The sequence below is a fragment of the Neolamprologus brichardi genome, chromosome 7 (genome assembly GCF_056152115.1).
Source record: "Neolamprologus brichardi isolate AB-2024 chromosome 7, ASM5615211v1, whole genome shotgun sequence".
NCBI lineage: Eukaryota > Metazoa > Chordata > Actinopteri > Cichliformes > Cichlidae > Neolamprologus > Neolamprologus brichardi.
In genome coordinates this window covers 28330743-28353426 of record NC_142110.1, presented here as the reverse complement: position 1 = coordinate 28353426, position 22684 = coordinate 28330743, and the positions used below count along the sequence as shown (strand labels likewise).

The following is a 22684-nucleotide window of genomic DNA, read 5'->3' as shown; positions in this document are numbered from 1 at the left end:
TGGTTAGGAATATAGCGCCACCTGCTGCTTTGGCATGTTCCTAGCAGCGTTTTCCTTCATTTCTGCCTTTACGTTTGGACGGGATTATTTTTTAAAACGAAAATGGAAAATCTCAGTTTTCAAAAATACCCGTGTACGTGTGGACATAGCCTAAACTGGATTTTCTCTGGTTGATGTTAGTTGCTAACATGGGCACGCTAGTTGATTTAGAATTTATCAGCTAGCTGGCTGACCTTCGCTTGCTCTCAGATGTTTACCCTTTTTTACTGATGTATCATATGAAAACATCCATGTGCCCTGTGTATGTTAGCAAATCAGAATCAGTGTGAAGCAGCTGGACTGTGCAATCTGCATACAGTCATCCCATTTTTCTACATAAGGAAACACCTTTACCTGGATGTGAAGCAGAGACATTGGTGATGAAGTAAGAGCAGCTCTGAGGCTTTACTGCTACTTTTGTTCTTTTGTCCAGTATCCCTCTCCTCCCCCTTAGCAGGTGGCAGCAGATGGCCGCCCCTCCCTGAGCCTTTTTATGGCCAGAGGTTTCTTCCTGTTAAAAGGGAGTTTTTCCTTCCCACTCTCACCAACTGCTTGTTCACTGTTGGGATTTCTCTGCATGATTGTGAGATTTTTATCTTACAATATAAAGCACCTTAATGTGACTGATGCTGTGGCTTGGCGTTATAAGTAAAACTGATTCGGAGCATCTTGTTACCTACGACGTTTAGGACTATAATGATGTATGGTTTGGAGATGGTGGCACTAAGGCTGTCTTAAGATGATAAGATATTCAATGGCAGTGAGCAGGATGACATCAGAGGAGAGTGGACATATTTGACAAAGGCTGATGAAGATGGAGGAAAAGAGGAAGAGCTTGAGGGAGGTTCGTAGTCTTGCTGACTGTTGATGTTGTGACCATAAGCTCACAAAAAGAGCAGCACTGCTGCTGGGCACCTGTGGCAACCTGTAGATCAGCTGAGATCAAGAAAAGGATACGAGGCAGCGAGGTAAAAATCAATGAGGTTTATTTGCAGTCACAATGCTTACACTATATGTAGCAGACATCCAAACAACTCAAACAGCTATTCACTCTATGGACCCAACACATTCACATCAGGGACACAAGCCAAAAAATTAGGAACTCAATAAACATCCGTGAGTGCTGACATGGTTAGAGATGAGCTAGTTGTCACAAACAGTTAGCAGCAACATCGTAGAGAGTAACACAAGTTGCTAATAGACTCCACTTCCTGCTTCTCTTTGTACACCTTCTGCCAAGGTTTGACGACCGATCTGGACGCCTTCGCCGCACTCCCGCCTCGATGGTTTCCCCTTGTTGCTTCCCGCTTGGCGGCTCAGACCTTGGCTGTTTGAGCTCCATTGCGGGTTCAAGCTGTCGCAGCACCGTGAGACACCACATACACGCACGCCAGGCAACAGAGAGCCACTCCACTCCACGCACACGCAAACACACACAACATCAACGCACACGCCAAAAAGGACTCCCTAAAAAGGGGGGCAGGCCGAGACCTGGTCCGAGGAATCCAGAGTGTAAACAAAATGGTGGAAACTGCACCCAGCCTACCAGAGGGGAAAATGTAGCTGTGACCATGTTGCTTACACGTTCATCAAGCAGCAGGCGTGCGACACCTGCAGGACGTCACCACTGGCGCAGCCGCCATGCTCAGAGGAAGGCAGAGCCGCGGCGATGCAGACGGGTGCCTTAAAGGGAAGTTCTGCTGCTTTTTTTTTTTTTTTACAATAAAAACAAAACAAAACAAAAAAACCTCCATCAGTTTCTATGAATTCAGTCAGCTGACGCTGGAGAGGATTTCACGTTTTTAACTGCATGAAAACGACAAATAACGTGGTGAAACCTGAAATTTCAGTGATTATGACCTTATGTACTCCAAAAACTGTCAAAGAAACAATTCACGTGGCGATGAACAAACGGTGAGCCTCCTCCCTGACTTCCTGTGTGGTTTTTCTTGGTCACGAGTCTTTAAACGCCGTCATGTTGCCGTTTTTGACTTGAGACTTGGTAGAAATTGGTGCTGCCTGAAGATCTGTGGAGGTTTCAGCTCAGCTTTAAACGTTTTCCTCGATCAGTGGATTCAGTGTTTTGGACTTTGTTCTGTCGGTCAGACACTCAAGAACGTCAACACAGAAAATCTCTGAATCGGGGTAATACTGTAATGTTACCATGTGATCACTTTAACAGTGTTTTTCCTGAGTTTGAAGACTCGTTTAAAGGCTCGTGTGGTTCTGTTTTAGTCGAGCTGAAGCCGATAACAGCAGTTGGTGATCATGATGAACACTCGGGTCACGAGTAAACGAGAAGCTGAAGTTAAAACATGCAAATTATTAGAGGACGTCTGCACTCCGACACTCCTCTGATGTCAAAGCAGATTTACGGAGGTTTAAACATGTCGCTTTTACGATCCGTTTAAAGTCTGTCTGAAAAAGAATCCTCACATCTAGTTTTACATGATTTATTGTGTTAATTCAACTGAAAATATGATAACTGAGTGTGATTGTATCCTCATTTTGTGCTGGTTTCATTGGGAAAGTTTATTTTCATTACAAAGGGAAAAAACATCTACAGAAAGCACGAGAATTTTTTAAGGTGAAGATATCGGAGAGCTGAAAACTCACTCAGGGACTGTTAAGTGGGGCGAAAGCAGGAAGTGCCCCAGCTTCAGGAGCTCGAGTCTGAAATGTTTGTTTGAAATGCTGCAGATGATTTTGTCTGATAAATAAATAACATCTGAATAACAGGGAAAAAAAATGAAAAATAATTTTTAAGGAGACGTCTTCAGATGTTTGACAAATGTTTAAAAATCAAAAGATGAATTGTTTAAAATAACGCAGCTTTAATTAATCATCAGAATGAGCAAGTTAATATTCTGCTTTAGTATTGCAGGAAAAAGAAAAGCTGGAACTCAAGAACAAAATATCTAAAAGTTCAACATTTGAAACATTTTGAGGCTGAAAACTTTTATGACCCTTCTTCACAACAGAAGCTCTAATCAAGGAATAATCAGCAGATTATTGTATCAAAAATCTGACTGAGGATTGATAATTATGTCCGGCTTTGTGTCGCCACTAAAATCGTCACTGCAGCTCCAGTAATAATAATATAATTATTATTATCATCATCATCCTAATATGGCTTTGATGAAGACTCTGAGGATTTCCTCTATATTTGCAAACCTGGGTCGTGACCTCCTGTCAGCCTGATGACACCCTGAACTTCCCTGAATGTTGAAATGTCAGTCTGTGTGTTGTGTGATCGCTTGTTTTACTGTCAACTTAAGAGGTAAAGTTTTGTTTTGATCACGCTTTAGTCAAACTGAAGCTGATGATGTGCCAGATTATTGTTCTGCAGCTTACAGTTATAATAATAATGATGATAATAATAATAATTATAATAACGACGACGACAACCACGGGGGTTTTGATGAAACTTTTTAAACGATGGCTGGAGAAAAAGTGTCACGTGACCAAGAAAAACAGGAGCTAATCACTATTTCTGCCTTTAAATCATTTTTATGACGCTCTGACAAACATGCTGACATTAGACCAACTTTAAGCTGAAGGTTTAGCGAGCCTTCACAATAAAAGCGGCTGTAATGAAAGATGTTTGGTCTGCTGAAGGTGTTTCATTTTGTCCGAGCACCACGGAAAAGCCCAAAGACCTCCAGGTTAGTGTTTATGGGCAAAGAAAAACAGGAAATGAGGATGGAGGTGGCATTTTTCTACCTCGCCGTGACCAAAATGTGACGGTTTTGTGACGCCGAGGAGGAAAAGCAGCAGGACGGTCCCTCTGAGGCCGTCATTCGGGAATATTTACATCACTTCAAGCAGCAGAGACAGAGAAAAATGTACAACATGGATGCTCTGAGCCTCCCTTTCCGTTAGTGTGTGTACCTGCTTCCTGTGCTTGCCCCGCCCACCCTCTGGCCTCATGCCCACGCAGACAGACATGTGCACTAACTCACTACTCTGTAAAAAGCTCAATCACACGTTGGTTTGTCGTCTCGTCTTTGTGGGTTTTTAAAGTCGATCATTATAAACATTGTTCAAAATGTTACGAAAGAAAATGTACACTTGGTTTCTCGGGTGGTTTCTATACAAGGCAGGCAGAAGCGGATTACTACGTTTACCGGCGTTCGTCCTTTCGTCCCCTCGCCGCCTCTTCTGGCTGCGGCGCACTCCACTTCCTGTCAGTGATTCAGAGTGCTCAGACATGCTCCCTCCCCCCCCTCTGTTCGAGCAGCCAGGCAAGCCGGGCGCGGCGGGCTGGCTTTAAAATAGATCTGTATATATTTATATATGCTTATATCAAAAAGGAGGAGGGGGAGGGCTGAATCGGTGTCATGGCGGGGTGATGATCCCCGGGCATCCGGGCCCGGGGGGGGAGAGGGGGATGCAGAGAGGTGAGGGGTAGGAGGCCGTGGAGAGGCGGGTCGAGGGGCCGGGCGAACTCGGCGGGCGGCCGCGTGGAATGTCAGCTCATCATGTCGTTGCTGTTGACGCCGTATGTCGAGTTCTTCATGCTGTCGTTCACCTCCCTCCTGAACACCGACAAGTTCTGTGTGAACCTGCAGAACACACACAGAGCATTTTTACCTCGTCAGGCACACGAACAACTCCCCTCAGTGTTCCCCTGCACGAGGTCAGAACCAGCTAATCCCGACTGTTAAGATCCGCCCACGTGTGTTTAGTATGTTGCTTTGTTTTTTTTTGCTTGTTTTCTATTCTTTTTCTCTCAACAGGTGATCCAGGAGATATTTTTTTTCCCCCTTTCTCATTGTCCCTCTCCCCTTCTGTTTTTCTTTTCCTTCCTCTTTCTTTCTCCCTTTCCTATCCCTCACTCATGTCTGTCCCGTCTGTAACAACTGAAAATAAAATAAAATAAACCATAAAAACAAAGGTCGATCAAATGGACCAATACGGCAATGCCATGATGATCCATTTGGCAAAATAAATCCATTGGGTATCCTTGTTGGTCTTCAGACAACAATTCTGACGCTAAAGAACCAAATGGGACAGGCACAAAAAAAAAAAAAAAAAGCAATAACATCTCTTCCTACAGTGAACACTTTAAATTATTTAACTGGTATCAAAGTCTCCTAAACAATGCTTGACCTCTGAACTGAGGTTTTACAACTCATGGTCTGTCCCACTGTTATCCAGATGCATCATCTAACATCTGTATGTTTTGTGAGTCTCATTCGTTCATATTTAGAAAACATATAAAAGAAGAAGTGGTTTGAAAAGAAAAAAAAAAAAAAGATCCGCCCACGCGTTTATTTGTGGAAAACCTCAGAAAGGCAGCGCTCCTTTCAGGGCTTGAATTTCTGACCAGCGTGTAACGACGTGTTTTTACAGAATAAATTTGTGGTTTTGTGAATGAAGTCTGGTGGAGAGGAGCAGATCTGCGACATCAGCACAGAAACACTCGTTAGTTACCGAGGGCGAGGGTTACCGTGGGAATCATTAGGATTCTTCGGTTGTTACAGCACAGACTGATGTATAACTGCTCGACTGGAGTAATGTGACCATGCACTGCACAAACAGCAGCATTATCTGCACGTCAGCCATGTTTAAAACTCAGTTTGAGGTTAGATACAGATCGCGAACAAACACAATATTTGTACAGAAATTATTTCGAGCTCATTCTTCACAGTTTTCACCCTTTTAGGTCACCCAGACCTTCAGCTGCTGCATCACGCCTTCTGAAAGTTCTCCATCAGCAGCTTTACTTTCCTAATTCAGTTCCTTCCAGCTGATGAGGAAATATGTGTTCGGGATCACAACGTAATCAAACGTAACTGGACGACTTTCTCCATACACGGATCGTCCTGACATCCCCCTGACAGCAGGTTATATTATAATGCACAATGTGTGTCTCCAAAAATAAGGTGTGTCGCTGTTCCACATCACTAAACATTGGTCTTCATATATCTTTCAGGCTGTTTAGGATTACACAAGAAAAAATGTTTTCCTCCAGTTTAAGTGAGTAATAAATTAGTGACAGTAGTAATCGAGTCCACAGCAGTACCTTTAGTTTGTACCTACTTCTGGGTGTGGCTTTCTGTAGGTAACCCTGTCTGTGGATCAGAACCTCATACAATCCTTGCTGCAGAGTCTGAATGATCACAGACTGAGTGACAGTCTGTGAGTGGCTTTTATCTCTAACGCTAAGCTACGATCCTGACCGAGTCTAGCGTGTCTCACGTCTCCACCTGTTTTTCACGTTCCTGACCACCTGAGAGGATGAATGCTGCCTGCTCTCACCTGTCCCGGTTCTTTGTTAGTAGATTTCTCTCAATTCCCTCCATCAAGTTCTCGAAACATAAGTGCATGGCTTGCTGCTTCTCAGGTGGCTGGCTGTTGACGATGCTGTTCCTCAAGTCAGCGAAATACTGCAGTTAGAAAAAACACATGTGTTATAGCGCACATAGACCCACGCGGTGCCACCTCTGAGGCGAGTGCAAGCGGCAGTTACCTTCTCGTTGAGCAGGATGAGGCCTAAGAGAGGCCGCGACATAGACCACTGGTTCCTGCAGTCCTCGAAGATGATTATGTTCAGAACGGTGGACAGCATCTGATCAACGACAGCAGCAAGGTGTCAACACGTGTGTGTGTGTGTGGTCAGGTGACTCAGGTGTGATCAGCTCACCTGCTGGATCATCTCCGGGTGCTGCTGCATGATGTGCAGGAAGCGGTCATCTGTCGCCATGGGAGCGGGCCGCTTCTTGGTGGAGCGCGATAGCTGCTTGAACAGGTAGGTGACGATGTGGTCGAGGCTGGAGCAGCAGCCGGTGCACACCATCGTATCTGAAACGCACACACACAAAGACACAATGATGTAACTTCAACACACGCACAAACACACAAACCTGACCAACGCCGCTGCCTTACCGAGCGCTGTGAGGCCTTCTGATATGGAGGACAGGATGTACATGACCACGTGAGGCTCCAGGCTCGCGATGAAGTTCATGTGGTCCTGCGTCAGCACTTCCAGCAGAGAGTAGAAGGACTGGCTGAGCTTCGGGTAGTCCTGCAGAGACAGGACCAGAGGTCAAGGGTTAAAAACTCACTCAAACGTCTCCAAAGTCACAAAAACCTGTGAGGAGGTGGAGCATACCAGCAGGTCACTGTGAGGGATGGACAGCAGTAGTTTGATGAAGGTCTGTAAGGCGTTGTCCAGAGCGTCGTCGCCATACAGACGGAAGACCCCGAAGTTGACGTAGTTCCCGCTGAGCACCGCCTTCAGCATGGCAAAGCACACGCTGACGCCCTTCAGCTTCACCCCGTACACCTGGTCCTTAGGGACCTCGCCCAGCGTCAAGATCCGATTCCCTGAAGGAGAAAACAGGAACTTGATGAGCGGACCAGAACAAAGACACTTATCTGTTTGAGGCGGTTGAGTGGGGGTCAAAGGTTGTACCATAGGTCGTGATCATCTTGCTGGTTTCTCTGAACAGCAGGATGCCGTTTGGCGACGACACATCAAACTGAAGCCGCTGTGATCTGAAAACAAAACAAAAACCAAACACAGTTAGTGACCTTTCACCTCTACATTTGATCTGAAAGGAGACGCGCTTTGGTTTCTGAGCCGAGTAAAACATCACTGAAAACCATCTACATTAGTCACGCCTCACCAGAACTCTGAAAACATTAGGTGTCAGACCTCTGAGGCGGCTTCCTCATTTAAAACTTGATCATTCTGCTGACGTTCACTGTGTGTACTCTTAGAATGAACCAATGAAAACACTCCCACAGCTCCTGCTGGAGGAGAAATGCTACAATCATAGCTGATCCCAGGCCGCCAGTGGGCTGCCTTTACTTTCTTTGAGTCGTCTGTGGATCCTCACAGGCTGAACCGTTGTAAGGATGTGACAGCACAGAGGTCAGAGGTCATACTCTTAAACCTGCCCCTCCGTCACTGGGCAGGTTTACCTGTTGTGGACGAGCTCTGCCATGAGCTTGAGGACTGGCGTGGTGCATGCTGGGTCGTGGTACCACAGTTCGATGGCCCGCTGCAGGATGGGCATGTAGGTCGGGTATCTGCGGAGCGGGTTAAGGACACACTTTCATCGTTTACACAATAAACAGAAAAACCAGGATCTGACCGCGCGCTGATCTGAAGTCAGTGTAAGGATACATCCAGTCAAACAGCATCATGAAGCTCGTCTTGGCGTTGAAGGCGAATGCAATTCCTCGCAGGTCCCGGACCAAACCCACCAGAGTCCTCTGCAGGAGGAAGAGGAGGAAGGTCAATGTTTCGAAACATGTGCTCAGCTGCTTCTGCTGGAGTTTCCTCGTGTTTAAGCAGGGTCACAGTTTTATTAGCACAACTCTGAGTTACACCCGCTTTATTCTTTATCCCTCCTACACAGCCATCGCTGTGTCACACGTGCATTTACGCACACACACAGAAACACAAACACACGAGCAACACAATGTGTGTCTGTCTGCAAAAACAGAAATAAATGTTTGACAAAACTGATGCTGTTTATGTGTCTGTCTGTGAGGGTGTTCTGACCTTGGCCTCCTGCTCGTTAAAGGTGTTTGTACTCAGCATCTGAGCCACTGCTTCAAACGCCGCCGTCAGAGGCAGCATGAACTGTTCAAACTGGTCCTCATCTTCACCTGCAGACACAGACACACGCACACGAGGCCCAGTGTAAACTGTGTGTGTGTGGTACTGCAGACCACGTCACACTTCATTTCCTGTCTCCTGAGTTTCAGGCACCAGTGTCTCTCCTGTTTCAGCTTTTGTGTTGTTACAAGATAAAAACTTTCTGCTGCTTCTTCATCACAAGGGCCGCCACAGTGGGTCGTTCTGGATCTGTGTCTCAACGACCTTTTGCCAAGTGAAGTCTACAAAAAGTCGGAAACTGGAGAACTTGAAGCCAGACTAGCGTGTGTGTTTGTGTCTGCGTACCTAAATCGACCATCAGCAGGCGTCCTAGTGCAGTGTAGAAGGTGGTCCGACACCTCATGTCGCTCAGGTTGGACTGGTTGTTCACTCCCAGGAAGGAGAAGTGCTCGCTCTGACAAAGACAGCAGCAGCAAGTTCATCACAGCTCACTTTCTTCTTCGTCTGTGACGCTTGTGTGTCAGCTCAACTCGTTTTAATCAGACATGAAACTCGGGGCTCCGATAAATGTGAAGTACTCACCGTGTGGTTGTTCAGCATGAACTGGACAGCGCTGAGCTTCACCAGCTTCCTTACGCTGCTGTACGTGCAGACAGTGAAGTCAAGGAGAAAACGCTGACCCAGAGCCCCACCCCTTCCTTTAACTCAGTGCCTGGTTTAACTTTTAAGTCCTTAAGATGGATTCATTATCCTGCTCAGTAGCTTTTCATGACTCACAGTTCATAATTATCCTTATTTATTAGGCACCAGGCCCTCAGCCTTTCTTCTGATTGGCTGCCCCTCATTAACGATAAGATCAGGTGGACAAGGCTTCTTTTGCTTTACTTTCACTACACAAAAACAACAACAGCAAAGATAAAAACTAGACTAAATCAACATGAAAACATTCGTGTGGGTCACAGACATGAAGGATATCCTAAGGAGAGGTCGTTCAGGAGCTGGAGTGTCTTGGAGGTGATTGGTTCACACTGGCCCCAGTACTTCAAGTTTGTGATACTGAAAGAGAGGAAAGTTTACTTCTACATATTTACAGCGGCTGAGAGTTAGTTTAGCTTTGAACATCGGCTCTCAGGTCTGCTGGAGTTACCTGGACTTCAGTTACTCACATTTTCCCTATAAAGACGCTGAGTACCATCGTCTCGTCATTCAAGCCCAAAACTTCTGATAGTCGTCGATAAAGCTAAGAACAAACACAAACAGGAAGTCACATGATCACCACACGACTGCCACTTCAGAGGACGCTGTAACTCATTTCTCTGTTTTCAGTTTGGAACAGTCTGCACCAAATTCTGCTTCTTATTATTTTACTTTAGTTCCAATGAAAACAGAAACAATAATAATAAATATTTTAATAGAATAATATCAAACCTGTCCACATTCAGTAAAATACTAAACATTTTACTGAATGCTCGATCACCCTCAGCGTTTAAAAAGGGTTTCAGGACTTTACTCCTCCCCTAAATTTAGTTTTAGCCCCAAAACGCTAAATCGATTGAATCCAGCCAGCTAGAAATCAGTAATTTGGCCCGAGCACTGTGTGAACAATGCTCCAGATTCAGCCAGACTTCCCAGCCCGAGAACAGGTACTGGAACTGAATCCAAAAGTAAGGCCTCGGGTTTGACCGATGTTTTGACAAAACCGACTGAGGTTCTCCGAGCTCTGGAGGCTGGAGACTTTTCTGAGTTCCTCGTGGGCATCCCGAGGCATTCCTGGGCCAGGAGAGATATATAATCATATACTCTGTGCAGTGAGTTACTGCTGCGCCCCGGGGCTGGCTCACAGGTGAGAATTCAGGCCCCGGATCAGCTTCTCAGCTGGTTTCGGAATGCCTTGGGAACCACTGGAGGAGCAGGAGGAGGAGGCTGACCATCTGACTCACAGCTGACTCTATGCCTACCTAACACCACATCCTGAATTTTAAACACCACCATGATGCTCTGCGAGCCAGCAGGGGGCACTAACACCAACCACAATTTACTTTCAAGCACTTATCTGGATGTTCACACTTTGCAGTTTCTGAGCAGAGAGATCACACAGAGTCAGACCTGCTCATTCCTGTCAGCTGAAAGGGGGTGGAGCTTACAGAGAGGCGCGCCTTACCTTTGATGATTTCTGCACCTGGTCACCGATGTAGATCTTTCTGAACTGCTCGAAGAAGCTGAGCATGGCCAGCTCCAGCCTCTCATTCCCGGCTTGAGCGAGCCGCGAGTCTGTCAGGTTCATGAGCTGGAGCACCCTGAGGCAAACGCAGGAAACGCAAGGTCAGGCTTTCAGCGACAGGAAGTCACGCCCCCAGACACCGGCTCGCCACATTCGCACTCTTACCGACAGACTAACTCTCCATCCATGGCATCCTGCTCGTCTGTGCTCGCGAACGACACGCGTCCTCCGATCACTGCCCCGATTATGTAAACCAACCACGTGAGCCGACCTGCAGAGAAGCAGAGGAGGCGTCAGACTCCCGAAGTCCCTAAAATAGCACAGGGGTGGGGCTTGCGCTCTTACCCTCCTGCACTGTGATGTCCATGGCGCTCGAGTTGGTGGACTGCAGCAGCTCCTGGTAGGTCTGAGCCGCCTGGTCGAACAGCTGGACGAGCAGTGCACATGTCTTCTCGTACTCGCAGCGGCCGATGGTGGAGAGCTGGTCCAGCTGCTGCTGAACGAGGCCGGCGTCGTCCAGAGGGTCCTCCAGCCCGTCCCTACGGACAGAGACATGCTCAGCTCGTCCCCAAAAACCCTCAGCTGAAGCTTGCCTGAGCCATCACCGACCCAACCCTTCAAACTCAAACCAGCGTCACTGTACCGATTCACAGCCACAAACACCGAACACATCATGGGAGTAACATCCAGAATCTGTTCCCAACACATCTAAGTTTTTATGTACATCTTATGGACGCATTAATTAAATTAATGGAATAAATGAAAATGCAATCTTTTGCTTTAAAATCAAACAAGATGAAACGTCCTAAATCCTGTCTAACTTTAAGGTTGGCAGTCTCACCTGAGGATGACGTGGACCGACTCGAGCCGGGACGTGATGTAGGCCTTGGTAACCTCCGGAGTGTACGTCTCCAGCAGATGGGGCTCCGTGGCTTTAACGTAAGGGACCGACGCTGCCAGGCGCTGCCACAGGCTCAGCAGGTAGTGAACACTGTTGGGGGCGAACTCCCAGTGCTGAGGAGGAAGAGTAGGAGTAAAGAGTCAGGTACACAACACTGCTGCTTGACCACGATGTAATTGCGTGTATGTGTATATACACACATACACTTTTTTTCTTTTAACATGGATGACACACACATACACTATTACAGACGGAAAAAGTTAAAAAACCCACCTGCAGACTGGTGACGGTGAAGTTGGCGATGAGGCGGATGACCTCTGGGTAGTTTTCCACTTTGACCAGCTCGCCCAGCTGGTAGTTACTCTTCAGCCTCGCCAGCAGGCGGCAGAACTCGTGGTAGTTGTTTGGATCGGGCAAACACTGAAGCACAAACACACATTGTTCAACACACACGAAGCTACAGAGGTGTGTGTGTTTTCAGACAGGTGTGTGTTACCTGTGGGTTTGCCAGTATCCTCTTCACTCCGTCCACCAGGTGTGACAGAAACTTTGCTCGCTCTGCATTGTTGAAGAGAGACCTCCGAACTGAGGCGATCTGAACTAGACACGACAACACCTGCACCCAGACACACACACGCGAACAGTAAAGCTTCACGCCTCAGTCTGCAGGCTGTAGTCACATGGCTGTGCTCACTTACCAGTGGGGAGAGGGATGGAGGGATGGAATGATATAAATTGAAAAACAGCTGCAGGGTGGAGGAATCGAGGAACGCTGCAGAAAACAAAACACAGATTTAACCGTTGTCACGTTGTCGTGAGGCAGTAAATCTCAGTAGCAACCACATTAATCTGTAAGTGGCGGGCGCCTCGCTCCTCTACCTGATCTCCATGATGTGGGGATCTGCACGGTGCACAGGTCGTCCGACGACTCGTCCGTGGAGGTTCCTATGAAGTCGTAGTTGAGGCAATTGTAGCTGAGCTTCAGGAGCTGCATCAGCAGGCCGTGCTGGGACTCATCGTTCAGGTTCAGGTTCTTCCCTGAAGCCTGAAAGGCAATCACATCATCATCATCAAACCATCAGCTGCTCTAAGGCATTTAATATGATCTGTTAGTGTCCACAACGAGCTGCCTCACTCAAAATACATCTTTATATGACCTTTTAGAGCAGCTTTGTGTGATCCACAGATCAAAATAATCCTTCTTTGTCCAACAATGGGCCTTAGTTCAGCCTCTGTCTCTTTAAGACCCCTATTTTCTTTTGATTGGCCAACTTGTGGAAGCCTGCTTAAGGGCAGCACTTATGTTTTCCTTGCAGAGATCACATTTTCATACTTTCTGCTCATTGTTTGAAGCATCAACTCATGTTTACTATGAACATTAAATATCTGACACAAAGAAGACAAAAGATTTATTCTCTCTGACAGTGTCAGACTAACATGGACATGCAAAGAAAAAGAATAAATCTAAAGTTAAGGTATATAAATTGAGGAATTGATACAAAATTAAATACAGAACAAAAATAAAATAACACAGGTCTTAAATAATTAAAAAACTAAAAGCGGGAAATCAGTTCAAAAATGAAATGCAGTGTATATGTAAGCCCATATGAGAAACTGCCGACAGGACGAAACAAACCTGCTTGAGGAGGTTGCAGGAAAGCGTGAAAATGTCAAAGAGTGAGGAGTCTCTGAATGAGGAGGCGATCTTCCTGTGTTTGGTCAGAGGATGCGTCGTGTCGGCCTGAGGAGAAAAAAAAAACGATCAGAGTCGGCAGAAAATCTGAGGACCAACTGTAATGCTGGTGATTTAATCATTAATCAAATAAATAAAAATGACACTTCCAGAGTTTAGCTTCAATATCCTGCACTGTACGCTCACTGTATATTACATCCATCCATCCATCCATCCATTCGCTTCCGCTTATCCTTTTCAGGGTCGCGGGGGGCGCTGGAGCCTATCTCAGCTGTCATAGGGCGAGAGGCGGGGTACACCCTGGACAGGTCGCCAGTCTGTCGCAGGGCCAACACACAGGGACAGACAACCATTCGCACTCACATTCATTCGCACATTCACACCTAGTGGTAATTTAGATTATCCAATTAACCTATCCCCACAAGCTGCATGTCTTTGGACGGTGGGAGGAAGCCGGAGTACCCGGAGGGAACCCACGCAAACACGGGGAGAACATGCAAACTCCACACAGAAAGACCCCGGCCTGATGTTGGAATTGAACTCAGGACCTTCTTGCTGTGAGGCAACAGTGCTAACCACCGTGCCACCGTGCTGCTCACTGTATATTACAGATATATTTTATTTTGGAATCAAGTCACTTGATTTCTTTTAATCCACCTTACTGAACTTTCTATTTTTAAGACACTTTATTATTTCCTTGCATGTTTTTAAAGCTGCTGTACTTTTTTGAACTTTATAACTAGGTTGATTTATTTTTGCTCTACTGAGCCAGTATTTGGTAACATCCCTGGAGCAGGTGACACTCATAGGGATCATTTTCATGTTCTGTAGAAGAAAGGTCAAATGACCCTTTGCGGTTGGTCAGATGCTGCCAACATCATCACTTTCGTTGAACGTGCAGCAAAACCTGGGTTAGCGAGTTACAAGTTAACGGTCATGTGACTGTTTATCCTGACTGCTGATGTTAGTGTAAGTGAATCTGGATACAGGAAAGGTATGCTGGATATGCTGAACTCGTTTTGTAGTATAGAGCCCAGTTTGGTCTGGGCACGTCAACAAACATGCAAACTCTTCGGCCTGCTGTGGTCGTCGATCACCGCGAGGATCTGTTTAAATCTGCCACACCTCCATAAACTGCACGCTGTGACTTACCTGATTGATCTCATTGGTCAGCTGGGACAGGATGGTGACTCCTATGATGCAGTGTTCAACGCTGTCCTGTAAAAACAACCACACAAAAGGTTAGAAACGCACACAGATCAGGTTAAACTAATCCAGGCTTAAATGATCCTGTTTGTTACTTTCTTCTCACACATTCAATAAAACAGGTCCAGAAACAGAATAAACAGGTTTGAGCCATGCGGAGAAGTAAGTGACTACAGGTCATTATGACATCAAAGTACGCTGCACATTTACACCAGATCAAATGAGCCTACTTAACAGTTATAAAAGCACCAAAATCACCATGGTAATGATCCAACCAATAAGCTGAATCTTCTTACTTTTAAAAACTTGTTTAAAACTTTTTATTCTGACAAGTTAAACAAATAAATATACACAAGATTCACAGGACAGAAGGGTTTCAGCGCTCTAACCTGCAGGAAGCGTGTCACGTCTGCGATCACGTTCCTGAACACGTAGTCGTCTTTCTGACAGTCGAACCAGCCCAGCTTGGTGATCCTGGCGTAGAGCTGGATCAGAGCCTGCGTCACAAACGCCGCCAACTTCGGCCGCGTCGCCAGGTAGTTCAGCACATAGTTCCCTGAAAAAACAAACAAACAAACAAACAAACAAACAAACCATTTAGCAGCGGCTTTTCAAAATAAAACACTAAAACACCCTGCTTTGCTTTACTGAAAACCCCACAACCTGTTTAACTAGTGATATCGATTTTGTTATATTTTCAAAGACAAACATCTTCATTGTCATTATTGAGGTTCGATGAGTGCATCTCTGTTGTGACTGTTAATGCATCACTCCAGCTTCTCATTAATCCTCAGACTGACCTGACCTGCAGGGTTTATCCGTTTTTTTCAGGAGATACTCACGGATATCGATGCGTTGTTCGAGGGGTAGAGGGTTGCTGGTCCGAGAAACCAGTTTTGACAAACAGGTGGCTGCGAGCAGCTGAGAATATGAAGACTGACAGGAGACAAAACAGTGAGGTCAGGTTATCTCGTCTGACAGCCATCTACATGCTTTTATTCTGACAACAGAAGAGGAAGAGGAAATGGCCTTTCAGACATGAACTCCAACCTGATATGCTGGTTAGAGAAGGGATTGCTCCATCATTATCTCAAGCAGATGAAAAAAATTGAAATCTTAAAGTATACCTGCACACCTACAGAAACCTGCTCATAAATATGAAGTACGAGTTGACTCCACTTCATTTTAGAGTTACCTCCTCATTAGTGTGGGGGGTCAGCAATCTTCACCTGGATGACACGATACTTCATCCATCCCAATTAAAACAAACCCCTTGAAATATTTCAGTTTGTGTTTATCAAGCACAGAATATGATATAAATATTAAGTACAAATATTTAAAAATTTGTTGTGTTGGGATTCTTGGATTTTATTGTGTGTCTGCACGTTGTGGTCATGTATCTGTGTGATACCATTTCTCTCTATGAGAGGAAACGCTGCCCACCCTTGAGGTAAAGGTTTTGCAGGTGAACCTGTGGATGGATTAGTCGGTGCTCAGCTAACCCTCATCAGGGTGTGACTCCTCCCCCTCATTTTTCACTGACTTGACTTTTGTCCAAGTGAAAGATGGAGCACAAAACTGAAAGTCTTCATGCTTTCAGCTTCTCCAAAAATCCCCCATCATGTCTGCTGAGTCTGCAGGGTCAGGCACAGGACTGTCTGACCCTGCAGAGCATCATCTCTGCTAACGTGGGAAAGTTAAACTGAAGCTGCTCGGACAGTCCGGCTGTAGTCTGTACTCACGCTGCCTCTCTCCAGCAGCAGCTGACATTTGCTGAGACAGTCGGGGCTGTTGGTGAATTCCACCAGAGCTTTCTCTGCCTGGTGTCGGACGGCGGTGTCGGTGGTCTCATACAGCTGCTTACACAGGATCTCCAGCTGGGCGAGGCCCTGGATAAGACAGAGGGAGACAGCGCAGGCTTATCAGCGAGCCGCAGCCAGCTCGAGTCTTTCATCGTTTCAGACAAACAGAGATCACAGCAGATAAGACGGGCGGCCACGCCGAGCTTTACACACTCATAATCACAGACAAACATGCCGAGCGCCGTCTGCTCCAACCGTCTCGAGTTACTTTCTAGGAAAACTACACCAACAGGGCCAAAGATGGGGGACAGTGGCATGAGTGCAGGTGGAAGCTGATGGTGTTTACAGCCTCCACCTAGGTGAGCTAGCCACCTCCACTCGTGTGATGCGTTGAGGGTACATGGAGTGAGGTATGACAGAGCACTGCATCATGTGCGTCGCACTTCTGCAGGCGTCAGATAAGCGGCGAGCACCAAACCCCGCCCACGGTGATGCCCGCAGACCCTCAGCTTACACTCAGCTTCACGTGAAACTCATCAAGTTCAACAGTAACACACACACACCTAACATCTAATAACATCTAAGAAAAAAAACAAAACTGAAAAGATATTCCGCAAAAAAGTTATAAAAATAGAACGAGAGCATTTTCCAGTTTTCCTCATAAATTTGTTTTCCTCGTGTAAATTTTCCACGTTCCACGCTGATTCCGGCTCTTCCCGGTGCAGCAGCCGACAGATGCTTCCAGTTTCTAATTTTAAATCAAACTGTTTCTATTTTTAAATTTGTGCCGTGCGTCTGGCCTGCAGACGGATGTTTTCTGGATTTTAACTGCTGCTTTTATTTTGCAGATACATACTCTGGGTGCTTTAATCTCACAGGTAATCTCTCTAACGACCAGCAGGGGGTGACTCTTCTGAGGTCTGATTGGATGCAAGCCATCTGACCTCTGAGCTCATCAAACGCTTTCTGATGAGTTTGTAGGTTAGTTTTATGAATGAATAAAAGTGAAGTTTATTTTGGTCCCATTAGAGTGAGGGAGAACGATAGCGAGTCCTGACTGCTGAGTCTGTTTTAGATATGAAAATCAACCAGATCTAAGAAACGCTCCCAAACTTCCTGTAACTCTGAAAGCATTCACAGTATTAAGGTTAATTTTTCATGGCTTCATTAAATTAAATTAAAAAGAAAATCAGCTGATTCTGGAAGTTTCCTTTGATTTGGCTGATTTAATATGAAATGAACTGTTTTCAGTCTATTTTACAAAATAAAAGCTTCTGTAATTAAGTGAAAATGATGAAGAAATCTGGGCTAGACAATGACCACAGAGGTTCATAGAGAGCTGCATGCTTTACTTTCATTATTCAAGACTAACCTGAACTTCTGCCATTTGAACTGGTTCCCATAACACAGGAGCTGGTTTTACAACTTCCTCACAAAGTTTCCTCACCGTGCTGCCACTGAGCAACACTTCTGGGCTGGCGTTAAACTCTCAGATTTCAGTTTTCACAATCATCAAACTGAGCGACAGCAGCATCACAGATTAACTCACGACCTTCAGATCCCACTGAGAGCGATGGCTTTTGATGGCCTGTTATTCTGTTTGATCACATGTTTGTGACTGAATATCAGCTCTGTGTGCGTCTTTATCCTGATACTGTTGTTGTATTTGTGTAACTGCTGCTGCCCTCTTGGACACGTCTCCTTTGAAACAGACTTTTACCTGATAAATAAAGGATCACTATAAATGTGATGTGACTCGAGCCGGCAGCCTCCAACCATCAGACCAGTTACATGAAATGAAGTTCTCACCAGCTCAACTAAGACTGCTTTCAGCAGGACAGGAAAGACTTCGAGGAAGTAATCTGAATTTCCTGATTTCCAGCAGAACAATTACAGATAAGAAACCAATCAAACAAAAAGAAAATCTTTAAATTTATGATTGAGGAGCCTTATTTTTACCTGGCTAACACCAATTTCACCCTAATATATGACTCAAAGTCCTCAAACCACTCATATCGGAAACATTTTCAAATCTGGCTCATAAAGCAACCATTAACCTGAGCATCACGGTGTAAATGTGCTGGCTTCCTGCCTCTGGGCTGTATGCAGACCTCCCCTTCATCTCCACCTTCACACCATCACAAGGACTGGAGAGGAACTTTCTCTCACTCGATCAATAAATCAATCGGCTTTAACGCTGATCCATGTGGAAATAAGGATGCAGTTTCTTTACAGTGGCAGCTAACATGTCCTCACTGGTCTAACTTTGTGTTTTCAATCCATAAACAGTGTTTTGGTCCATAAACAGTGAAAACTTCAAAAATCTGACTTAGAGGGTTGGTACTGGGAGCTTGAGTCCAGCTGCAGGCCTGCGAGCAGCAGCGTGAACGTCACAGATCTGAATTTATCTGCGTCGGAGCTTTTTCTGGCGTCAAACCGCAACTCTGTAAAACTGTAACTGTGGCGGTTTGAAAGGTCGGGTTGGCCACGCTTTAGCTCATCATTTATAAACATGATGCGGCCGTGCTGGAGACACGAGCACACAGGTTTGATGATTTCATCACCGGTTCAGTGACCATGAGATGCTGCAACAGCTGAAAGAGACCAAACTTTGTGTCAGTGCAGGTGTGGGAGGAGGACAGAGGTGTTTTCTTTATGGCTTCAGGAGAGTCCAGCCCACCTCATAAACACCAACAGCCAGTGAGCCAAGCTTCAGGCTGAAGCTTTACAGGTAAGCTAGTAGAGAAACATCTCAGCCTCCTCTGGTGATGCTGCAGGAGCATCGACCTCCCTGCTGACGGCACACAGACCAGTCAGAATGAAACCACTGAATAAAACACTCAGCTGCACGCGAGACTCGGGAAACTGTTTATTCCTCATCTAAACTTATGAAGAGTCACTTTAATAAAAGTGAGTTACAAAAACAACCGAAGCGCCCAAACAGCAGCCGTGTTCACCAAAGACTTTAAATAACCTGTATTTAAACTGAACATTGTATTGGTTTTTTCCACAAATATGCAACTACTATCATTTAATCCACCTGGAAACACACAGTGTCCTGTGGAGGCGCCATAGAGGTCGGGTGTGATCCTGACAGGATCACAGGTGTAAGGATGGAGGTGATCTGACCCCTGGAGCTCCCTCAGAGACCAGAGACAGGATGGCAGATTTGGTCATTTGGGAGGAGCTCGTAGCACAGACGCACAGCACCTGACTAGGATGCGTCCCATAGAGAGAGCTGGGGAGTCTCTGCTTAGACCGAGGTAAGCATCAGAAGACAGAGATAATAAATAATAACCTCACCTCACAGGAATAGGTTCAGTCAAAACCTGAGAGCAGATTTTTTTATTTATTAACGTATTTTATATTCTATAAACTCCTGACGGCTCTGCAGGCTCGAGCTACGATGGCCCATGTGTGCAGAAACATAATAAACATAATGGAGGGATATCCTTTGAAACCTCCCGAATCATTAAATATTCAGGAGGTGATTTTTGGTCTGCAGCTTATCTCCATAAACAGAGAACCTGTGGGAGGCGTCAGGGAGCAGACGGCTGATCAGCTATTATCTAAAGATTACCAGATGGACATTTAATCATCATTAGCAGGAGTCATCACAGGAGCACGGCTGTCAATACAGACCACCCCTTTTTATTCAAATAAACACACAGGTGTATGAAAAACAGATGATACAGTGCCTGAAATGTCTGAAGAAAAATCCTCTCCATCATCATCTGCTGTCACTACACAAACATTAGAAACTGTTTTATGGAGCTAAAGAGCAAAAATCTCTTTTCCTGCTGTGGACAACTCCAGCCTGACTGCGTGAGGAACACCAGGGTAAATGTTGGACTTTAACGTGAACTCGGGCGGGTGACTCTGACCTCATGACCGCATGGTGTTGGCCTTCGACTCGCCACATCACATCATCATTGGATGACAGCTCATAACAGCTGAACTGACTAAAGTTAGTGTTTGATCACAGGAATGAAGGTGTGTGGGCTCATGCTCTAACGTGAGACGATCTTTTAAAAATTACACATGAATGTTATTTTATTACAGTGAGGAAAGTGAACAACCCCATCAGAATAAGGCAGCCACATGATCATCAGTCTGGAGACAAACGGCTGAGTGAAAGCAAACAGCACACAGTGGATACGAACAGTAAATATCAGCCTGATCTTTATTCCACCAAAAACTGTCTCAGTAACACCAGAAAGAACTTAAGTGGTTCGTTTTCAGTCACTTAAAATCATTAAAAATACTTAAGTCTGCTTTCTGTTAGATTTCACCTAAAAATACTTGAAAACAAGGATCTGGCTTATTGTGTCAGAATCACAGAAATTCAACTTAATCCAGCTACGAGAACTGCCCGACGTGAGGCCCTTCTCTTACTTTACTGGCACATTATTAATTATGAATTTATGAGCTACATCCAGCTCAGTGGTACCAGTATAACCATTACATAAGTGAAGACTTTCACCTGGATTATCAGACAGGTTATGGCACTCACAGGATCATAAACCTGGGAGTAGGTGATGGAGTAAATGTCATTTCTAGGTTAAAAAAAAAAAAAAAAAAAAAAGCTTTAAAAACGTTATTTTAGGTTAAATCTGCTAACTTAAAGCTGTTTTTATAAAGTTTGCTGTTTTCATGTCTTTGAATTTATAGTTAATCTGTATAACCATGAAAATAGCTGCCAGAATAATTTATATTATCATTTTTATCACTAATAAATATTTCTCCCCAGTATTCTGACCAGAGCTGAGACAGAAAAACCTGAAATCATCGTCAAAAGTTTACCCAGAATCCCTCAGAAACTCACCTGAACGTTTGATTACCTGGTAAATTATTGAAATATTAATGAAATCAGGCTGAGATGTTCCACTTTGACCACATTCAGTGAATCTGTGCCCCACCTGAGTTCGTACCACCCTTCCTGGGATTAAAGCTGATCACAGATAAACCGATTAAAGTTACTCTAAAGCAGAAACAATAATAACGAGCTGTTACAGCCGCTAACATGAGAGGATCGGATGAGTTTCTCCTCATAGTTCATGCATGCTGTGCGCAATTAACAATATATTATGTCATGTCACACACAGCTCATGTAACCAGCAGAGAAAACGAAAGCTGGCTTCACCTGTCTGGGTTTCTGGGTTTCACCTGTCCCTCAGCACAAAGTCTCCACAGTCTCCTCACAGAGTTCCCTGCAGGGGCATCATGGAGGAAGTCCAGAGCAGCTGAACTTCATCCCTCTCCTCCTTCGGCTTCCCAAACATGTGCCGGAGCACAGCGCCTTGGCTAGTTGCCGCTCCATTCTGCCCACACCAGGGTAAAAAACCCCGCTGTCCTCACCCTGGAGCCCCTCGCGGGTCCGGCCCGGTACCGTCGCCCTGTTTCACCGACTAACGCTCACACAGACCAGGTCATGTTTTCAAACACGCTCGGGCGGGAGAAGTTGACGTGTGGATATGCTAACGTTAGCCTAGCCTGCTGCATGGCTGGGTGTCGTTACCGAAGCGAGCCGTGAATAAAAACACAAAAACCTGGAACTCCGGGACAGAAGCTCCGGGTACCGCGCCCGGTCCGTCGGTCCGTCCGGGATAAGCGTGTTTACGGCGGTTCCCGGTGGCGCCAGGTGACCGTGCGTGCTAGCCTGGCAGCTATCCGTCTGCAGCTAACCGCCTGTTTCATTGTTTACTTCACTGAAATACATCGATTTTTCCCGCCGCTCGCCCTCCGGTTAATCGCCTCTGACGGCCACGGACGCCGGAACTCACCAGGCTGGACACTCGGAGCCCGCAGACTCCCTTGTTCGCCCCGGAGCCCGAGCCCTCCCCTGGCTGCTAGCAGCGGCTAGCCTCCAGCCCGTGCTGTGACAGCAGGCCACAAGTCAACACAGGCAGCCGCATCCTTTCTTTCTCCCCGCTAGCTCCACCGCGGCCGCCGCCCGCACGCACCGGCTGCACGCCGGCTCCGTGCCGGGAGCGGCGCACTCGGATCCGGCCTCAGCTTCAGCTGCGCCCGCCTACAGAAATTATCCGCGACAAAAACATAAAACCTCCGCTTACCTGCACATGATCCGCCATTTTTCTCCATTTCATGCACCTCTCACTCCCCCGCTTATGGGTAACCAAAGGGACAACAGCGCCCCCGCTGGTGGCCGCTGGCAGGACTCCAGCAGCACGATGCAACACAATGTAACACAATGGAACGCAATTTAATATAACACAATACAATTTAA

General features: G+C 45.9%; 1 protein-coding gene across 1 annotated transcript; it reads right to left on the bottom strand.

Moving 5' to 3' along the window:
- Positions 1-1008: 1008 nt before the first annotated feature.
- Positions 1009-22601, bottom strand: xpo7 (exportin 7). Its single transcript, XM_006782184.3, has 28 exons — positions 22512-22601; positions 16378-16524; positions 15478-15571; positions 15025-15191; positions 14582-14647; positions 13373-13477; positions 12616-12781; positions 12435-12508; positions 12233-12352; positions 12010-12156; positions 11677-11849; positions 11181-11374; positions 11001-11106; positions 10776-10911; positions 9781-9854; positions 9590-9670; positions 9197-9260; positions 8960-9068; positions 8558-8664; positions 8177-8265; positions 7972-8079; positions 7460-7542; positions 7157-7371; positions 6931-7069; positions 6689-6846; positions 6515-6613; positions 6304-6431; positions 1009-4604 (listed from the first exon to the last, which is right to left on the bottom strand). Exons 1-28 carry the CDS (start codon positions 22542-22544, stop codon positions 4511-4513), a joined length of 3276 nt encoding a protein of 1091 aa, XP_006782247.1. The 5' UTR covers positions 22545-22601; the 3' UTR covers positions 1009-4510.
- Positions 22602-22684: the final 83 nt, after the last annotated feature.